At 39.8% G+C, this 19,036-nt stretch overlaps 1 protein-coding gene across 1 annotated transcript in view; it reads right to left on the bottom strand.

Annotated features, from left to right (window-relative positions):
• The window catches only part of LOC126109420 (guanine nucleotide-binding protein subunit alpha-14-like), a 192,453-nt gene that overhangs the window by 73,220 nt on the left and 100,197 nt on the right, over positions 1-19,036 (bottom strand). The window contains exon 3 of the mRNA XM_049914455.1: positions 1,448-1,602. Within this exon, the coding sequence (XP_049770412.1) occupies positions 1,448-1,602 (155 nt within the window). The remainder of the gene's footprint in view (positions 1-1,447; positions 1,603-19,036) is intronic.

Raw genomic sequence — 19,036 nt, 5'->3', positions numbered from 1 at the left:
CTTGACCATGTGATGTATCTGTGACTACTAGTTTTAGTCCAAGTTCTAGAAAGACCTCTGATATTTCATTATAAAACATTAAAACATATTGCTCGACCACACATTTACGTTATACGAGGGGCATTCGATAAGTAATGCGACACATTTTTTTCCTCAGCCAATTTCAGCTGAAAAATGTGCAATTTGTTGTGGGACATCGAGGAATATTCCTGCTTCAGCCCCACAGTTTCATGAAGTTCAAGTAGGTGGTGGCACTATGCATATCCTCCAAAGTGGCGTCTGTAACAGAGGTGTGTTCCAAGCAGGGAGCTGTCATTGAGTTTCTTTTGGCAGCAAACCAGATCATCACAGATATTAATGGGCACTTCTAGAATGTTTACAGAGACTCGTCAGTGAACAAAAGCACGGTGAGTCATTGGCTGAGGCACGAGTCGTCAACACAACGAGGTCGTGCAAACCTGTCTGATCTACCGTGTGCCAGCCATTTGGAACGTGTGGACACTCTCATTCGAGGTGATCACTCAAACTTGTCACTGCTCAAATGGACGTCTTCACTGGTTGTGCTGATACACTCGTCCATCAGTTGTGGTACTCTCAAAGGTTTGTACCCTCTGGGTTTCTCGCCACCTAACAGAAAGCACAAAGAGCGACAAAGGACAATCTGTGTGTGCATGTTATGAGACTGATCTTGACAATGTTTTGATGAACATCATCACAGGTGACAAAACATTGGTTCATGACTTCAAACTTGATACAAAACAGCAGTCTATGGAATGGCACCACACTATCCATCCTTAGAAGAAAAGTTCAAAGCTGCACCCTCTGCCATTAGTCATGGTAATGGTCTTCTAGGACCCTAAAGGGGTTATTCTGCTTGATGTCTTTCATCATGGTGCAACAATCAACACTGAAGTGTATTATTCTACCCTCAGAAAACTGAACAAATGACTTTAGCATGTTGGTTTCCACAAATATGCAAATGAATTTCTCCTCCTCAACAACAATGCAAGGTCTCACACAAGTACGTGCACCCGAGAGGAGCTCACAAAACTCCACTGGAGCGTTCTTCCTCATCCATATTACAGCCCGGATCTCACACCTTTATACTTCCATCTGTTAGGCACAATGAAGGATGTACCCCACGGGAAGCAGTACTTCGATGAGGGGGAGGTTATTGATGCGGTATGATGTTGGCTCCAATGTCAAACGGTAGAGTGGTACAATGTGGGCATACAGCCCCTCCCACTAAAGTGGCATAAGGCCATCACATTGAACAGAGATTATGCTGAAAAATAGGGTTCTGTGGCCAAAAGGTTGAGAATTAATATGGTTTATTAGAGTCCTCAATAACATCAACCTGCTCTCAGAAAAAAAAGTGTTGCATTGCTTATTGAAAACCCCTCATACACTGTGCATACTCATCAGTATATGATGAATAATCACTTACTATTTTGTAGAATCCAAAAGGTACAGCTCATCACGGCGTTTGTAGCAGGCCTGTATACCGCTATCCCTCCACAATTGTTTCACAGCTGCCAGCACAGTGGCATTTAGCTCTGTCACCGCCCTCACTTCCAGTTCCAAGATCAGTTTTGCACATTCCTGTGAATATTTGTGATAAGAATTGTGGTATGATAAAACAAGTGAGATAAGGTGCAAAAGTTTTCAAAAAGAAAATGGTCATTATTCCGAGCGAAAAGATGCACTCACTCCCATTTTGTCTTATGCAATTTAAGTTAATGAAGTATCTATTTGGCAGAAGTGGACAGTAAGAAAATTGTGTAAAGTAGATAAACATACATCTTACAGAGGGCTTTTTAAGAATTTTTAAATTCTTACACTCACTTGAATTGTTTTTGTTGCTGACTGATACCCATGTATACACTTCTATGTATACTGTCTTTGGGCAGCAGCCACACAATGCCCAGAGGGAACAATGGTCATGTGTTCTGGTGTGTGTGTGTGTGTGTGTGTGTGTGTGTGTGTGTGTGTGTGTGTGTGTGTGTAAAAATTTTACCTAAAAATTTTGTGAATACAATAAAATTAACAATTAAATTATTTTTCATCCCTGGTCTTCTTACTGTGAGACTACTGTGCTTGTAAGGGTTAAGCTAAGATCAAATTGTAAATGTAATTAGTTTTTGCATAATATTTACAAAAGTCTTTTTTCTTTCATTACTTTAACAGGAAAGTGGAAATTACTAATGTTAAAGAAATAAAAAATTTAATAAAATGGCCTACAGAAAGTGATAGCATAATAGGATGAGAGTGTATTAAAAATATTGTGGGACATGCATGTGCTGAAGAGTAGGTATTTTTTTGTAGACCAATCTCAGGTTGGGAGAGCAAGGGTTCAAACACGCATCCAGCCATCCTGATTTAGGTTTCTGATGATTTCCCTAAATCACTTTAGGCAAATGCCGGGATTGTTCCTTGGAAAGGGCACAGCTGACTTTCTTCCCCATCCTTCCCTATTTCAATGTGACCAATGACCTCACTGTTTGGTTCCTTCCCCCAAATCAACCAACCAACCATCATATATAAAACTAGGAGACCCATGCAAAACTTTAAGAATTTTATAGCTTTAAATAATGACAGTATTTGGAATAAATGTAGTCACTGAGATAATGGCTGTTGTGGAAATGAAGAGACAACATCTTTAAAAATGAACTGAATGATGTGAAATTATAACCATGAATGAAGGTGACAGTGACAAATATTTTTGTCATTTCAGAAAGTATATTTGTGCAGAAAATCAGCTTGTGCAGAAGACAATGGTGATGGTCATTATCTATGACAAAGCTGTTTACAAATCATCCCATTAATAAGTACTTCAAAACAAATCAAATGGTATTTGTAATTAGGTAATATGGTAAGGGAGTCTCTAATTCATGATTAATAAGTTAGCTTTGTAAAATATAAGTATTAAACTGGGCATCTATGATGCCCTTTTGCTTATAATAGCTAAAAGTCTCAGCACACCATCGGCATGCAGTATCAGAAACTGGTTAAAAAATCCTTCTAACAATGCAGCATCTGCTCTACACTTATGTTGTTAATTTGTAAGGAGTGGAGATTGTCTCTCAGGGAGGCATCAAGTGAATTTTTATCTGCTTTTTGGAATTGGTATATTTTTTGTTTATTTTTGGAGGATTTGGGGCTTACAATATTCAATCTTGCTATGACAACCCTACATTCACTAATCACTGTATCTGTTTTGATGTTGTTATTAGCTCAGGATTATTTGTTGCTAAAAGGTCAGGTGTGTTTTCACAACAGTTTGTTATTTGCGTGGACTCAGTTACACTATGTCGTCGATTGCTGTGCAAACACTTCCTCCACATACGCGTACACCATAATTACTCTACCACGCAAACATTGTGGCTACACTTGTCTGGTAGGAGATGTTCCTGAGGGAAAGTCCACTGGGGGCCAAACCGCACAGTAACCCTGAGTTCGGTGCGGGGCACCAGTGGGGTGACTGGACTGCTGTAGCCTGTTGTGGGGTTGTGAACCACTGCAGGGTATGGCAGGGACGAAGTCTCTCATCGTTTGTAGGTCCCCAGTTCCATACGGTACAATACTCTCCCATTCCCTCTCTTGGTTCTAGGTACAGATATGGGGATACACATCAAATCTCTCTGCCCAAAAGTGGAATGACATCTGGAGGATTCATTAATAAAATCTGCACAATCAAGGAGACTACTGCAGTTTGGTACACTTCCTTCCACTCCTCTCGGAAGAAGTCTACTGTCTTATGCCGTCTACGCACTGGGACGTACTAGGCCTTGCCCGTTGCTTTCTCTTGTGTAGCAAGCCACCCCCACAGCGTGGTTAGGGAGCACATATATTGGTGGAATGTCTTCTTCTTTTGGCCCTCCGTACTAAGTATAGCCTTCTAGATTCCTTGTCTCTAAGATTAGCAGACTATTCACGGACAGTTGAACTGGTCCTCAGTTTCCTTCATGGAAGTGGTTTTTATTTTCAGTTAAAAGGTTTTACTTTACTCCTGGAGCAGGGACAGGGTGGTTGTCATTGGGGCCACTCTTTGTGTTTTCTGAATCTGGGACCTATGACCACTCTCCCGTGCAAAGACCGCTGTTTTATCCCTGTATTTTACCAGTTCTCAGATTTGGCCTATCATTTTATGCCTTCTACTGTGTGTGTTTTTATCTTCCTTGCTTTATAGTTTGATCCCTGTGATCGGTTCTGCTCACTTGTCGCAGATGCCTGTATCTTATGTACGTAACTTTTGGATCGTGGACTGATGACCTCGCCATTTAGCCTGGTAACCCCCATCAGTCAAGCAATCAGTCAATCATTTTATTAACTCCTTAAATTGAGCAAACAGTAATGGAAACTGCAGAGAAACTGAGGGAATATGTAAAAGTTTCGGGGTTCATTGATGACATTGTTACTTTGTCAGGGAAGGCATACGATTTGGAACATCAGTTGAGTGGAATGGATAGAGCATCGAAAAGAAGGTATATAGTGAACATCGACAAAAGTAAAATAAAGATAGTTGCATACAGTGGATTTAAATCAGGTGATGCTGAGGGAATTAGGTTAGGAAATGAGATAGTAAAGGTGGTAGATGAAGTTTGCTACCCAAGCAGAATAATCTTTGACAAATGCAAAAGTAAAGAGGTCATAAAATGTAGACTTGCACTAGCAAGAAAACTGTTTCTGTAAAAGAGAAATGTTTTAAATCAAATTAATTTCAGTGGTAAGAGGGACAGGGCATCCAGTAAAAATAATAATGTTGTGTGACGAGGGCCTCCCGTCTGGTAGACCGTTCGCCTGCTGCAAGTCATTTCGATTTGACGCCACTTCGGCGACTTGCGCGTCGATGGGGATGAAATTGATGATGATTAGGACAACACAACACCCAGTCCCTGAGTGGAGAAAATCTCCGACCAAGCCGGGAATCGAACCCGGGCCCTTTGGATCGACATTCTGTCGCGCTGACCACTCAGCTACCGGGGGCGGACAGGGCATCCAGTGGAGAAGCATAATTTTCAAAATTAAATATCTCGAAAACTAAGATCAGTAGATGAGTGTGACAAATGGTACATTTATTGTAAATGCTTTAAGAATCTTATACAGAAGTTTCAAAATAGTTCAAAAATCTGCTAACTGTTGACAGTTTAATCGCAATAGGTAGTGCCTATAAATAGTACGCCACAGCTCAGCGCAATCAGTTTCCATTGAAAAAGTGTTTTCCAGGGTACTGGAATGCCATACCTAAGAACACAGGTCTACTGCAACAAGGCACAGTTGTCAAACAACATTTAATGTTCCAAAAGGACCCAATGTGAAAACCATTCACAGGCTCTTCACCAAATTGTGACAGACAGGCTGGTGACCTAGCAGAGAATCGTAGCCCCAGGCAGACTATAGTTACTCCTGAAATGTCACCACCATTTCTGGAATTATTTACCAAAAAAATCTGTCCACAGAACTGCAGCAAGACAGGTTTGAAGCATTGCAGCCTACATATGTTTCAATTCAAAGTCCAAAGCCGCCCGTCCATAGCTGTACGACAGAGGGCTGTCTGTGCGAAACACCTTCTCACACCCTAACTGAAAATGAAGGATTCAGTATTTCCTGCATCTGGTTCACAGATGAAGCACACTTGCATCTGAATGGAGCCGTGAATAAACAAATGTGATTTTAGGGTTCTGAAAATCCCGACTTGTGTGACATGAAACAAATGTATTCTCACAAAATTAGTGTTTGGACTGTGGTATAAAGCATGGTATTATTGGCCCTTTTTCATGCAAGAAACAGTCACTACTGAATGTTATGTTGTAGTTTTTGGACAATTTGCCACCACACACCTAATGTCGGAGGATCCACCAGACATCGAATGGTTCACGGTAGATGGAGCCAACCTGTATCGTACCAAACAGATGTTTCACTTTCTTGATGAATACTTTGAGAACATAATCATTGAGTTGGATTACTCTAAATTTACTGGTGCAAGGACAGATTGGCCTCCATATTTGCCTGATCTGACTCCCTGTGACCATTTTTTTGTGGGGCACACTGAAAGACACTGTCCATCGGAACCATCCAACCGAGATGAATGAGCTTCAATCAGTAATTTTTGTGGCACCGGAAACCATTTTCATTGAGACACTACAACATGTGATGGAAAATTTCACTGTTGATTTGTACCACCTCTGTATTGCGAGTGGCTGACATTTCAAAAAAAATTGTGACGTGATTGGAAAGACTACTTGCAGAAGACGAGTTTAATTATGCGCACTGATTCATTACGAGCTGCACAGCGTGCAGTACCATCTGTTGGCAACTTTTTGAACTATTTTGAAAGTTGTATATAACTTCTGTATAAAGTTCATACAGCTTTCACAATAAAGATACCTTCTCTGAAATCAGAGATTTCTTCATTGGACGCCCTGCGTTTTCTCAGTCAGCAATCTGTGTTTAAAGTATGCCCTTATATGGAAGTGAAATGTAGATAGTAGGCCACATCATTAAGAATAAAACAGAAGCTTTTGAAATGTTGTGCTACAGAAGAATACTGAAGTTTAAATAGGCATATGAAGTAGCTAATGATGGGTACTGCATTGAGTTGAGGAGAGGAGAGGAGAGTGTTGTGGCACAGCTTGACCTAAAGAGTGGATTCGTTGATAGAGCACATGCTGAGCTACTAGGAATGTTAATTTAATAATGAAGTAAAGTGTGGGGAGTAAAAAGTGTAGGAAGGGACCAAGGTCTGAACACAGCAGCAGATTTAGATGGATGTAGTGTGCAGTGGTGCACCTGTGGTCTATGTGGAGTGTCTCTCACTAGTAATAAAAACGTTCTTTGTCCTGGATTTGAACCTCACCACTGCTTAAATTTTGAATAAAAATCATGAGCTATGGTGGCCAAAGACTCTTTGCAGAAGAAGTCACCCTTGTTCTGTCAACAGCCTTGTCAAAGATGGCGGAGGAGCCGACAGAGATTCAGGATACTTTCTCGCCCTTGGGGTCGTGAACTGCCCGTAAAATGTGGAAGAATTAGCATTGATCAAGCATGAGGAAGCAGACATCAATAAAAACCACTGCATTAAATACACGTAATGTGTATCCACAGGACATGTGGCCCATAATGGAAAAGGTGACACAATGATCTTAACACCGGAAAAAGATTCCGGACTAGTCCCCCATTCAGATCTCTGGAAAGGGACTACCAACGGGGAAGTGACAGTGAGAAAAAATTGGATAACCAATGAGAAGGTAATGTTCTACAAATCGAAATGCGGAATGTCAGAAGTTTGAACTTGGTAGGGAAGCTAGAGATTGAGGCTCAATCTAGACTTAGTGGGAGTCACTGAAGTGAAATGGAAAGGAGATAAGGTTTTCTCATCAGATGAGTATAGAATAATGTCAACAGTAGCAGCAAACTGTAGAATGGGAGTAGAATCCTTATGAATGGGAAGGTAGGACAGAAAGTGAGTTAATGGGAACAGTTCAGTGATAGGATTGTTCTCATGAGAATCAACAGCAAACCAACATCATCAACAATATTTCATGTATACATTCCAATGCTGCAGGCAGGGGATGAAGAGAGAAAGAAAATATATTAGGATAATGAACAGATGATTCAGTATATAAAGAGAGATGAAAAACTAATAGTCAGGGGGATTGGAATGTGGTTGAAAGGAAAGGAGTAAAAGGAAGAGGTACGGGAGAATATGGGCTTAGTACTGAGAATGAAAGAGGAGAAAGACTAACTGAGTTCTGCAATAAATTCCAGCTAGTAATAGTGAATACTCCACTTGATAATCACAAGGGAGGATGTGTACTTGGAAAACACCAGGAGATACGGGAAGAATCCAGTTAGATTACATCATGGTCAGGCAGATATTTCGAAATCTGATACTGGATGCTAAGACGTAAGCAGGAGCAGATATAGACTCAGATCACAATTTAGTAATGATGAAGAGTATGCTGAAATTTAAAGAAACTAATCAGGAAGAATCCTGGTGCAAAGAAGTGGGATATGAACCATGGACCTGGCCATTGATGGGGAGACTTGCGTGCCTCAGCGATACATATGGCCGCACCGTAGGTGCAACCACAACGGAGGGGTATCTGTTGAGAGGCCAGACAAACGTGTGGCTCCTGAAGAGGGGCAGCAGCCTTTTCAGTAGTTGCAGGGGCAACAGTCTGGATGACTGACTGATCTGGCCTTGTAACACTAACCAAAATGGCCTTGCTTCTCTGGTACTGCGAACGGCTGAAAGCAAGAGGAAACTACAGCTGTAATTTTTCCCGAGGGCATGCAGATTTACTGTATGGTTAAATGATGATGGCGTCCTTTTGGGTAAAATATTCCAGAGGTAAAATAGTCCCCCATTCGGATCTCCAGGCAGGGACTACTCAAGAGGACGCCGTTATCAGGAGAAAGAAAACTGGTGTTCTACAGATCGGAGCATGGAATGTCAGATCCCTTAATCGGGCAGGTAGGTTAGAAAATTTAAAAAGGAAAATGGATAGGTTAAAGTTAGATATAGTGGGAATTAGTGAAGTTCGGTTGCAGGAGGAACAAGACTTTTGGTCAGGTGAATACAGGGTTATAAATACAGAATCAAACACGGGTAATGTTGTGACTTGGCAAGACAGCCAAGCCACTATGACCGGTAGCTGAAAGGCATGCGTTTAAGCTCACGCAGGATGGCGTGAGGTCTGGAACAGGACAAGGTCTTTATAGTAGCAAAAATAGTTCATAGCATCTGGAATACTTAACTTTAATTCATAATTGGTGAACATCGGTCTGACGGTACAGGCATCACAAGATAAATAGCAATTGATAATGGCGCCTTGCTAGGTTGTAGCAAATGACGTAGCTGAAGGCTATGCTAACTATCGTCTCGGCAAATGAGAGCGTAATTTGTCAATGAACTTTCTCTAGCAAAGTCGGCTGTACAACTGGGGCGAGTGCTAGGACGTCTCTCTAGACCCGCCGTGTGGTGGCGCTTGGTCTGCAATCACTGACAGTGGCGACACGCGGGTCCGACGTATACTAACGGACCGCGGCCGATTTAAAGGCTACCACCTAGCAAGTGTGGTGTCTGGCAGTGACACCACAGGTAATGCAGGAGTAGGTTTAATAATGAATAAAAAAGTAGGAGTGCGGGTAAGCTACTACAAACAGCATAGTGGACACATTATTATGGCCAAGATAGACATGAAGCCCACGCCTACAACAGTAGTACAAGTTTATATGCCAACTAGCTCCGCAGATGATGAAGAAATTGATGAAATGTATGATGAGATAAAAGAAATTATTCAGGTGGTGAAGGGAGACAAAAATGGATGACTGGAATTTGAGAGTAAGAAAAGGGAGAGAAGGAAACATAGTAGGTGAATATGGATTGGGGGTAAGAAATGAAAGAGGAAGCCATCTGGTAGAATTTTGCACAGAGCATAACTTAATCATAGCTAACACTTGGTTCGAGAATCATAAAAGAAGGTTGTATACATGGGAGAATCCTGGAGATACTAGAAGGTATCAGATAGATTATATAATGGTAAGACAGAGATTTAGGAACCAGGTTTTAAATTGTAAGAAATTTCCAGGGGCAGATGTGGACTATGACCACAATCAACTGGTTATGCACTGTAGATTAAAACTGAAGAAACTGCAAAAAGGTGGGAATTTAAGGAGATGGGACCTAGATAAACTGACTAAACCAGAGGTTGTACAGAGTTTCAGGGAGAGAATAAGGGAACAATTGACAGGAATGGGGGAAAGAAATACAGTAGAAGAAGAATGGGTAGCTTTGAGGGATGAAGTAGTGAAGGCAGCAGAGGATCAAGTAGGTAAAAAGACGAGGGCTAGTAGAAATCCTTGGGTAACAGAAGAAATATTGAATGTAATTGATGAAAGGAGAAAACATAAAAATGCAGTAAATGAAGCAGGCAAAAAGGAATGCAAATGTTTCAAAAATGAGATCAAAATGGCTAAGCAGGGAGGCTAGAGGACAAATGTAAGGATGTAGTGGCTTATCTTGTTAGAGATATGATAGATACTGCCTACAGAAAAATTAAAGAGACCTTTGGAGAAAAGAGAACCACTTGTACGAATATCAAGAGCTCAGATGGAAAGCAAAGAAGGGAAGGAGTATATAGAGGGTCTATAAAAGGGCGATGTACTTGAGGACAATATTATGGAAATGGAAGAGGATGTAGATGAAGATGAAATTGGAGATACGATACTGCGTGAAGAGTTTGACAGAGCACTGAAAGATCTGAGTCGAAACAAGGCCCCGGGTGCAGACAACATTCCATTAGAACTACTGACGGTCATGACAAAACTCTACCATCTGGTGAGCAAGATGTATGAGACAGGTGAAATACCCTCAGACTTCAAGAAGAATATAATAATTCCAATCCCAAAGAAAGCAGGTGTTGACAGATGTGAAAATTACTGAACTATCAGTTTAATAAGTCACAGCTGCAAACTACTAACATGAATTCTTTACAGACGAATGGAAAAACTGGTAGAAGCCAACCTCGGGGAAGATCACTTTGGATTCCGTAGAAATGTTGGTACACCTGAGGCAATACTGACCTTACGACTTATCTTAGAAGAAAGATTAAGGAAACGCAAACCTACATTTCTAGCATTTGTACACTTAGAGAAAGCTTTTGGCAAGGTTGACTGGAATACTCTCTTTCAAATTCTAAAGTTGGCGGGGGTAAAATGCAGGGAGCGAAATGCTGTTTACAATTTGTACAGAAACCAGAGGGAAGTTATAAGAGTCGAGGGGCATGAAAGGGAAGCAGTAGTTGGGAAGGAAGTGAGACAGGGTTGTAGCCTCTCCCCGATGTTATTGAATCTGTATATTGAGCAAGCAGTGAAGGAAACAAAAGAAAAATTCGGAGTAGGTATTAAAATCCATGGAGAAGAAATAAAAACTTTGAGGTTCACCGATGACATTGTAATTCTGTCAGAGACAACAAAGGACTTGGAAGAGCAGTTGAACGAAATGGACAGTGTCATGAAAGGAGGATATAAGATGAACATCAACAAAAGCAAAACGAGGATAATGGAATGCAGTCGAATTAAGTCGCGTGATGCTGAGGGAATTAGATTAGGAAATGAGACACTTAAAGTAGTAAAGGAGTTTTGCTATTTGGGGAGCAAAATAACTGATGTTGGTCAAAGTAGAGAGGATATAAAATGTAGACTGGCAGTGGCAAGGAAAGTGTTTCTGAAGAAGAGAAATTTGTTAACATCAAGTATACATTTAAGTGTCAGGAATTCGTTTCTGGAGTGTAACCATGTTTGGAAGTGAAACATGGACAATAACTAATTTGGACAAGAAGAGAATAGAAGCTTTCAAAATGTGGAGCTACAGAAGAATATCATAGTAGGATGGCGGCTAGTGTAAAAATTCATTGTGCGTGTCCAAGAAAAAGTGTGAATTTTGCCGTGAAAATGAAAAATTGTGACAGTTGTAAGGATGAAATTACAAAGCTCAGCGAACGGGTGTCTAGTTTACAATTTATTATCAGTTCCTTGAAGATGGATATCAAGAAACTTAAAGAAGAAAAAAGTGAATGAAACATGAAAAACTCGTGCCATGAAAGTACGAATATGTCAGAGAATTGGATGGAAGTGAAGTACAAAAGACGCAAGCAGATAATACAAGATACAGAAAATGGTGAAAGAAACATAAATATAGTGAATGAAAATTACTTTCAAGCTCTTTCGACTATGGATTGTGAAAGTGTAGTTAACAGTGTGAGTGTACCATGTGGAAAACCAAACGACTTTGTGAATAAGGTAAAACATGGAATATTTCAGCAGCAGTTAAGTAAAAGATCATATGTGAAAGTGGTCATGAAAAATCTTCCACCGCTAAGCTGCTCTACTGAGACAATATCGGCATGTGTTAGCAAAAAAGACATAATAAATAGTGCCAAACAAGACTTCGCTTACTGCAAAGGTAGGCAGAAAACAGGTAATCTCGGAACAGCAAGTACCGGTAAAATTGAACTGTATGCCAAGGACAAAATACAGCTGCTGAATTTCGGTGTACAAGTAGTCAGAATTTTAGTTTTAACTGTACAATAAAACCAGGAGCAAAATTCAGTGCTGCTACGTCAATGAGTCAAGAAATAATTTCCTCATTGAGCAAAAAGGATTTTTCCATCTTCCTGGCGGGAAGCTAGGAACAAAAAAAAAACGATCTCTTAATCTTGCTAAAAAGAAAACTGTATGAGCTGAGAGGAACAAATGTTATTGTTTTTTCAGTGCCACACCGTTACGACTTGATAGAATGGTCCTGTGTAAATAAAGAAATTGAAACTGCACATAAAGAGATGCAAAATATTTGCAAGCGGTTTGAAAATGTAACATTTGTGAGCATCAGCAATTTAGGGAAAAGATTTCACACAACACATGGTTCCCATCTAAATGTACTTGAATAAAACGTAATAGTATCAAAAATGTTAGAACTTGTAAATAAAATCTCAGATGTGCAGTGTGATGATAGAAAAGTCATACCTCTCATGGACAGGAAGTGTGTGTATCCTGTAGACTCCAATGTGAAATCTGCTGTCAGTGAAGCTACACCTCTCCAAGACAAATGTGAAATTTTATTAATGCAAGTGAACACTCCAAATGTTAATAATTCACAGAAAGGCACAGCAGTTATGGAACAACAAACACCAGAAATAAGTGAAACAGCAGCAGCACCATCATTATCAGCAGAAGCAGCAACAGCAGCAGAACCAACAACGACTGGGGCAGCAACACAGCAATGCTTAAGGAGGAGCCAAAGGAAAAATACATCTGTGTCATTCAGTGATAATTTTTTATGGTTTCAAGCCAAGAAGAAAATAAAAATGTGAAAAACCAGCCTGCTAACTCACAGATAAGTCACAACAACATCCTATTTTTAAACATTCAGGGTCTTGAAAATAAAGTTGAAATTCTGGAGGAGTCATTGCCACAGAATAAGTATTCTTTCTTATGTCTATCAGAACATTGGCTTAAAGCAGAACAAATACAATACTATGAACCAGAAGGTTCTAAATATGGAAACAGTTTTTGCAGATCTCAGTACCATAATGGTGGTACTGTTATCTATGGTTCAAATGAAATAGAGTGTAGAGAACTAGATCTTAGTTGGGCATGTGTAGAGAAACACTTTGAAATTATCGGGATCATACGTGATATAATGAAACTTATCATAGTATGTATCTACCATTCCCCTGACTCAGATAATAAAACTTTTTTAGATAATTTAGACAGTGTACTCTGCTACATAACGAAATGGAAACAGTATGTAACTGTAATTGGGCGAGACTTTAATTCAAGCTTTGATGTAACATGTAACAAACCCAGTGTAAATAAGTTACTGAATATGCTAAGGCAGCACAACTTCCATCATGTAAATTCAGAACCAACAAGACTACAAGTGTGCTTGGATAATGCTTTTGTCAACTGTGCTTGTGATATGTACTCCACCAAGGTAAATGAATTTGTTTTCTCAGACCACTCCATGTTAACAGTAGAGTTAAGACATTTTATAAAAGGGGATGAGAGCAAGGCTCCACAAAAGTTAACAAAACATAATACGAAATGATGATTAAATGGACACCCTAGCTGCAAACAGGCGTTGATGAACTTCATTGGGGACATGTTGAAAATGTGTGCCCCGACCAGGACTCGAACCCAGGATCTCCTGCTTACATGGCAGACACTCTATCCATCTGAGCCACCACGGGCACAGAGGATAGTGGATCTGCAGGGACTTATCCCTTGCACGCTCCCCATGAGATCCACATTCCCAACATGTCCACACCACTACATTCGTAGTGCGCCTAATAGATGTTTGCCCATTATACTCATTACTCGTGGCAGATGAATCTACCAAGTCCCGTACGAGTTCAGGCATAGCGTGTGCATTTGCACAAGAAGATCAATGGCCGAGAAGCCATATTTTTTGGATCGAGTCCTGGTCGGGGCACACATTTTCAGCATGTCCCCAATGAAGTTCATCAACGCCTGTTTGCAGCTAGGATGTCCATTTAATCATCATTTCATTTCTAGCAAAGTTGCATGGTCATCCACGGTAACTGTTCTTTCGGGAACAGATACTACCGTCATATATAGTTAAAAAAGTCAGAAACTTCAACAAGACCGTCCCAATACCAGCAGATACATTCAATAAATATTTTGTAAGCTGTGCTGATGATATCAAAAAGCTGATCGGTAAACCTAATGTAACATGTATAGATTATCTGAAGAGAGCAAACCTAAATCATAATAGGGCCAGATCATCACTGAAACACTTAAAAGAGGTATGTCAACATGAAGTTCTTAAAATAGTCAAAGAAATCAAAAATTCATACAGTACAGATATTTTTAGTATGTCAAACGATCTATTGAAAGAAATCATACATTACATTGCAGCTCCATTAACATATTCTATAAACCTGTGTCTCATAGAAGGGTTTTTTCCTGATCCTCTCAAACTATCCAAGGTAACTCCAGTCTTTAAGAAGGGTGTCAAATCAGATCCTGAAAACTACAGACCAATTTCACTAATTCCAGTACTAGGAAAAGTCTTTGAAGGCATAATATATAAGCAGATGTATGAGTACCTAGAACTAAATGGTATGTTAAGTGCATCACAGTTTGGTTACAGAAAAGGAAGGTCAGCTATACATGCCATAGAGCTCTTAGTCAGAGACATTGTAGCAGCATTTGAGGACCATGCGCATGCACAGGTAACCTTATGTGATCTGAGCAAAGCTTTTGACTGTGTTGACCACTCACTTCTGCTCTCTAAACATGAGTACTATGGAATATGTGATAAAAGTTTAAAACTCATCAAATCATACCTCAATAAAAGGAAGCAGGTGGTGAGTTCAGGAAGTCATCTGTCAAACATACTCGAGGTTCATCACGGTGTGCCACAGGGATCTAAATTGGGACCACTTCTTTTCCTTGTACACATAAATGACTTACCAGGAAATATAGATGTAAAGACATATATGTAAGCAGATGACACAACTTTTCTATCTGTAAACCATGTAGTTGATAACCTTGTAAGTGATATGAAATTGGCAAAAGAAAATGCAACATCATGGTTTAATGCCAATGGTCTGCTATTAAATGAGGAGAAGACCCAGAATATGTGGTTCAGTCTATCAAAGACCTCAAAAATAGAAAAACAGAAGGCAAAGTTTTTAGGTATTGTACTTGACAACAGTCTAACATGGAACTCTCATGTTGATCACATAGTGGTTAGGTTGTCAACAGTTATATATTTGTTGAAGAGACTGATGTGTTGTGTGACATTTGAGTATGTAACGACAGCGTACTTTGCCTTTTTTCAGTCTGTTTTAAGGTATGGGTTAATACTCTGGGGAAACAGCAGAAAAATAAATGAGAAAGCAACCATTGTTCATTAAATATAGAATTTTAACAGTAATTAGTTTATATATTCTTGACAGTGTTAACTACATACTTGCTGAACTACCTAATTTAAGTGTAACAAATGAAAGGCATGGCTACTATACAAGAACGTGTACTTCTCTGCTGTTGCCACAAAATAGATTAGCTAAAACTAACAATAGTCATAAGTATATGGCAATTAAAATATATAACAAACTGTCTAAAAATGGGTCAATCAAGCCTGACAAATTATTTAAAGACAATGTTCGTAACTTCTTGTTAACTAATCCATTCTATTCATTAGAAGAATTTTTAGAAATGCCCAATATCAGCTTAAATATGTAAAAATTTATTTTGTAAAATTAATAGGTTAAGTGAACTGATGAATGACTAATAAAGAATCTGAATCTGAATCTGAAGATTAGATGGGTAGATCACATAACTAATGAGGAGGTATTGAATAGAATTGGGGAGGCGTTTGTGGCACAACTTGACAAGAAGAAGGGACCGGTTGGTAGGACATGTTCTGAGGCATCAAGGGATCACAAATTTAACATTGGAGGGCAGTGTGGAGGGTAAAAACCATAGAGGGAGACCAAGAGATGAATACACTAAGCAGATTCAGAAGGATGTAGGTTGCAGTAGGTACTGGGAGATGAAGAAGCTTGCACAGGATAGAGTAGCATGGAGAGCTGCATCAGACCAGTCTCAGGACTGAAGACCACAGCAACAACAACAACAACAACAACAAGGGATGAAGAGATATGTTTGAAATTCTCTAAGGCTTAGTAGGGATTTCTGTTGGAGAGGAAGAATGGCAATTACAGAAGTTGGAAAGAAAAATATAGGAACAAGAAAGGTAGCTGTGAAGAAACTGTGAGTAACAGAAGAAACACTTCAACTGTTCAATGAAAGAAGGAAGGACATTAATGTGCAGGGAAATTCAGGAATACAGAAACAAAAGTCATTTAGGAATAAAATAAACTGGAAGTGCAGGGAATCTGAGGTGAAGTGCCTGCATGAAAAATGTGAAGATTGTCGGAAGGACTGACCCGGTGTACAGAAAGTCAAAACCACCTTCAGTGAAATTAAAAGCAATTTCAATAACATTAAGAGTGCAATCAGAATTGCACTGTTAAATGTGGGAAAGAGTTCACAGAATTTCTCTATAAGGGAGAGGACATGCCTGATGACACAACAGAAGAAGAAACATGATTTGACAGTCAAGAGATAGGGGATCCAGTATTAAAATCAGAATTTAAAAGAACTTTAGATGACTTCGGATCAAATAACACAAAAGAGATAGATAACATTCCGTCAGAATTTCTAAAATCATTGAGGGAATAGCAACAAAACAGCTATTCACATTGGGGTGTAGAATGCATGAAACTGCTAATATACCATCTGACTTTCAGAAGAATATCATCCACACAATTCTGAAGATAGCAAGAGCCAACAAGTGCAAGAATTACTGCACAATCAGCTTAACAGCTCATGCATCCAAGTTGCTGACAAGAACAGTATAGAGAAAAATGGAAAATAATATTAAGTATCTTCTAGATGGCAGTCAGTTTTGCTTTAGGAAAGGTAAAGGCACCAGGGAGGCGGTTTTGACATTGCAGTTCATAATGGAAGATAGATTGAAGAAAAATCAAGACACGTTCATAGGATTTGTCAAATTGGAAAAAGTGTTCAGCAATGAGAAATGCTGCAGGATGTTCCAAATTCTGAGAAAAATATTGGTGAGCTATATGAAAAGACAGGTAATATACAGTATGTACAAGAACCCAGAGGGAACAATAAGAGTGGAAGGCTAAGTATGGAGTGCTCAGAACAAAAAGGGTGAAAGACAGAGATTAGTTTTCTGCCCTTATTGTTCAATCTATACATCAAAGAAGCAATGACTAAAATAAAAGAAAGGTTCCAGAGTGGGATTAAAATGCAAGGTGAAATGATATTAATTATAAGATTTGCTGGTGACGATGCTGTTCTCGGCGAAAGTGAAGAAGAACTACAGGATTTGTTGAATGGAATGACAGTCTAATGAGTACAGAGCATGGATTGAAAATAAATCAAAGAAAGATGAAAGTAATGAGAAGTAGCTGAAATGGGAACAGTCAGAAACTTAACATCAGACTTCACGATCACAAAGTAGATGAAGTTAAGAAATTCTGATTCATAGAAAATAAAATAGTGCATGATGGATGGATCAAGGAGAAAATAAAAGCAGACTATCAATTGCAAAAAGGGCATTCCTGGACAAAAGTAGTCTGCTAGTATTGAACAAAAACCTTAGTTTCAGGAAGAATTTTCTGAGAATGTTAATCAGAAGCAGAGCATTGTATGGTAGTGAAAAATGGACTCTGAGAAAATCAGAACAAAAGAAAATCAAAGCATTTGAGTTGTGGTGCTACGGAGAAATGTTGAAAATTAGGTGGACTGATTTGGTAAGGAATGAGGTGGTTCTGTGCAGAATCAGCAAGGTAAGAATACACGGAAAACACTGACAAGAATAACATCTGTTCAGACACCAGAGAATAAATTCCATGGTTCTGCGGGCAGCTGTAGAGGGTAAAAACTGTAGAGGAAGACAAGAGTCTGGGATATATCCAGCAAATAATTGAGGACGTAGGTTGCAAATCCTACTCTAAGATGAAAAGTTTGAAATGTTGACACAGGAGAACATTTTGTGGTGGAACGCATCAGTCAGATGACTGATAAAAAAAAGAGAAAGGCATTAAAATTGCTACACCAAGAAGAAGTGCAGATGATAAATTCATTGGACAAATGTATTACATTAGAACTGACATGTTATTACATTTTCACGCAATTTGGGTGCATAGATCCTGAGAAATCAGTACCCAGAACAACCACCTCTGGCCGTAATAATGGCCTTGATACGCCTGGGCATTGAGTCAAACAGAGCTTGGATGGTGTGTACAGGTACAGCTGCCCATGCACCTTCAACACTATACCACAGTTCATTAAGAGTAGTGACTGGCGTATTGTGACGAGCCAGTTGCTTGGCCACCATTGACCAGATGTTTTCAATTGGCGAGAGATTTGGAGAATGTGCTAGCCAGGGCAGCAGTCGAAAATTTTCTGTATCCAGAAAGGCCCGTACAGGACCTGTAACATGCAGTCATGCATTATCCTGCTGAAATGTAGGGTTTTGCACGGATCGAATGAAGGGTAGAGCCATGGGTAATAACACATCTGAAATGTAACGTCCACTGTTCAATGTGCCGTCAGTGCGAACAAGAGGCGACCAAAACGTGTAACCAATGGCACCCCATACCATCACGCCAGGTGATACGCCAGTATGGCGATGACAAATACTCGCTTCCAATGTGCATTCACCGTGATGTCGCCAAACACGGATGCGACTGTCATGATGCTGTAAACAGAACCTGGATTCATCCGAAAAAATGTCGTTTTTCTATTCGTGCACCCAGGATTGTCGTCAAGTACACCATCGCAGGCACTCCTGTCTGCTGATGCAGCATCAAGGGTAACCGCAGCCATCGTCTGCAAGCTGATAGTCCGTGCTGCTGCAAACGTCGTCGAACTGTTCGCGCAGATGGTTGTTGTCTGGCAAATGTCCCCA

The sequence above is a fragment of the Schistocerca cancellata genome, chromosome 12 (assembly GCF_023864275.1).
Source record: "Schistocerca cancellata isolate TAMUIC-IGC-003103 chromosome 12, iqSchCanc2.1, whole genome shotgun sequence".
Lineage (NCBI taxonomy): Eukaryota > Metazoa > Arthropoda > Insecta > Orthoptera > Acrididae > Schistocerca > Schistocerca cancellata.
This window is presented reverse-complemented; position numbering and strand designations above follow the sequence as displayed.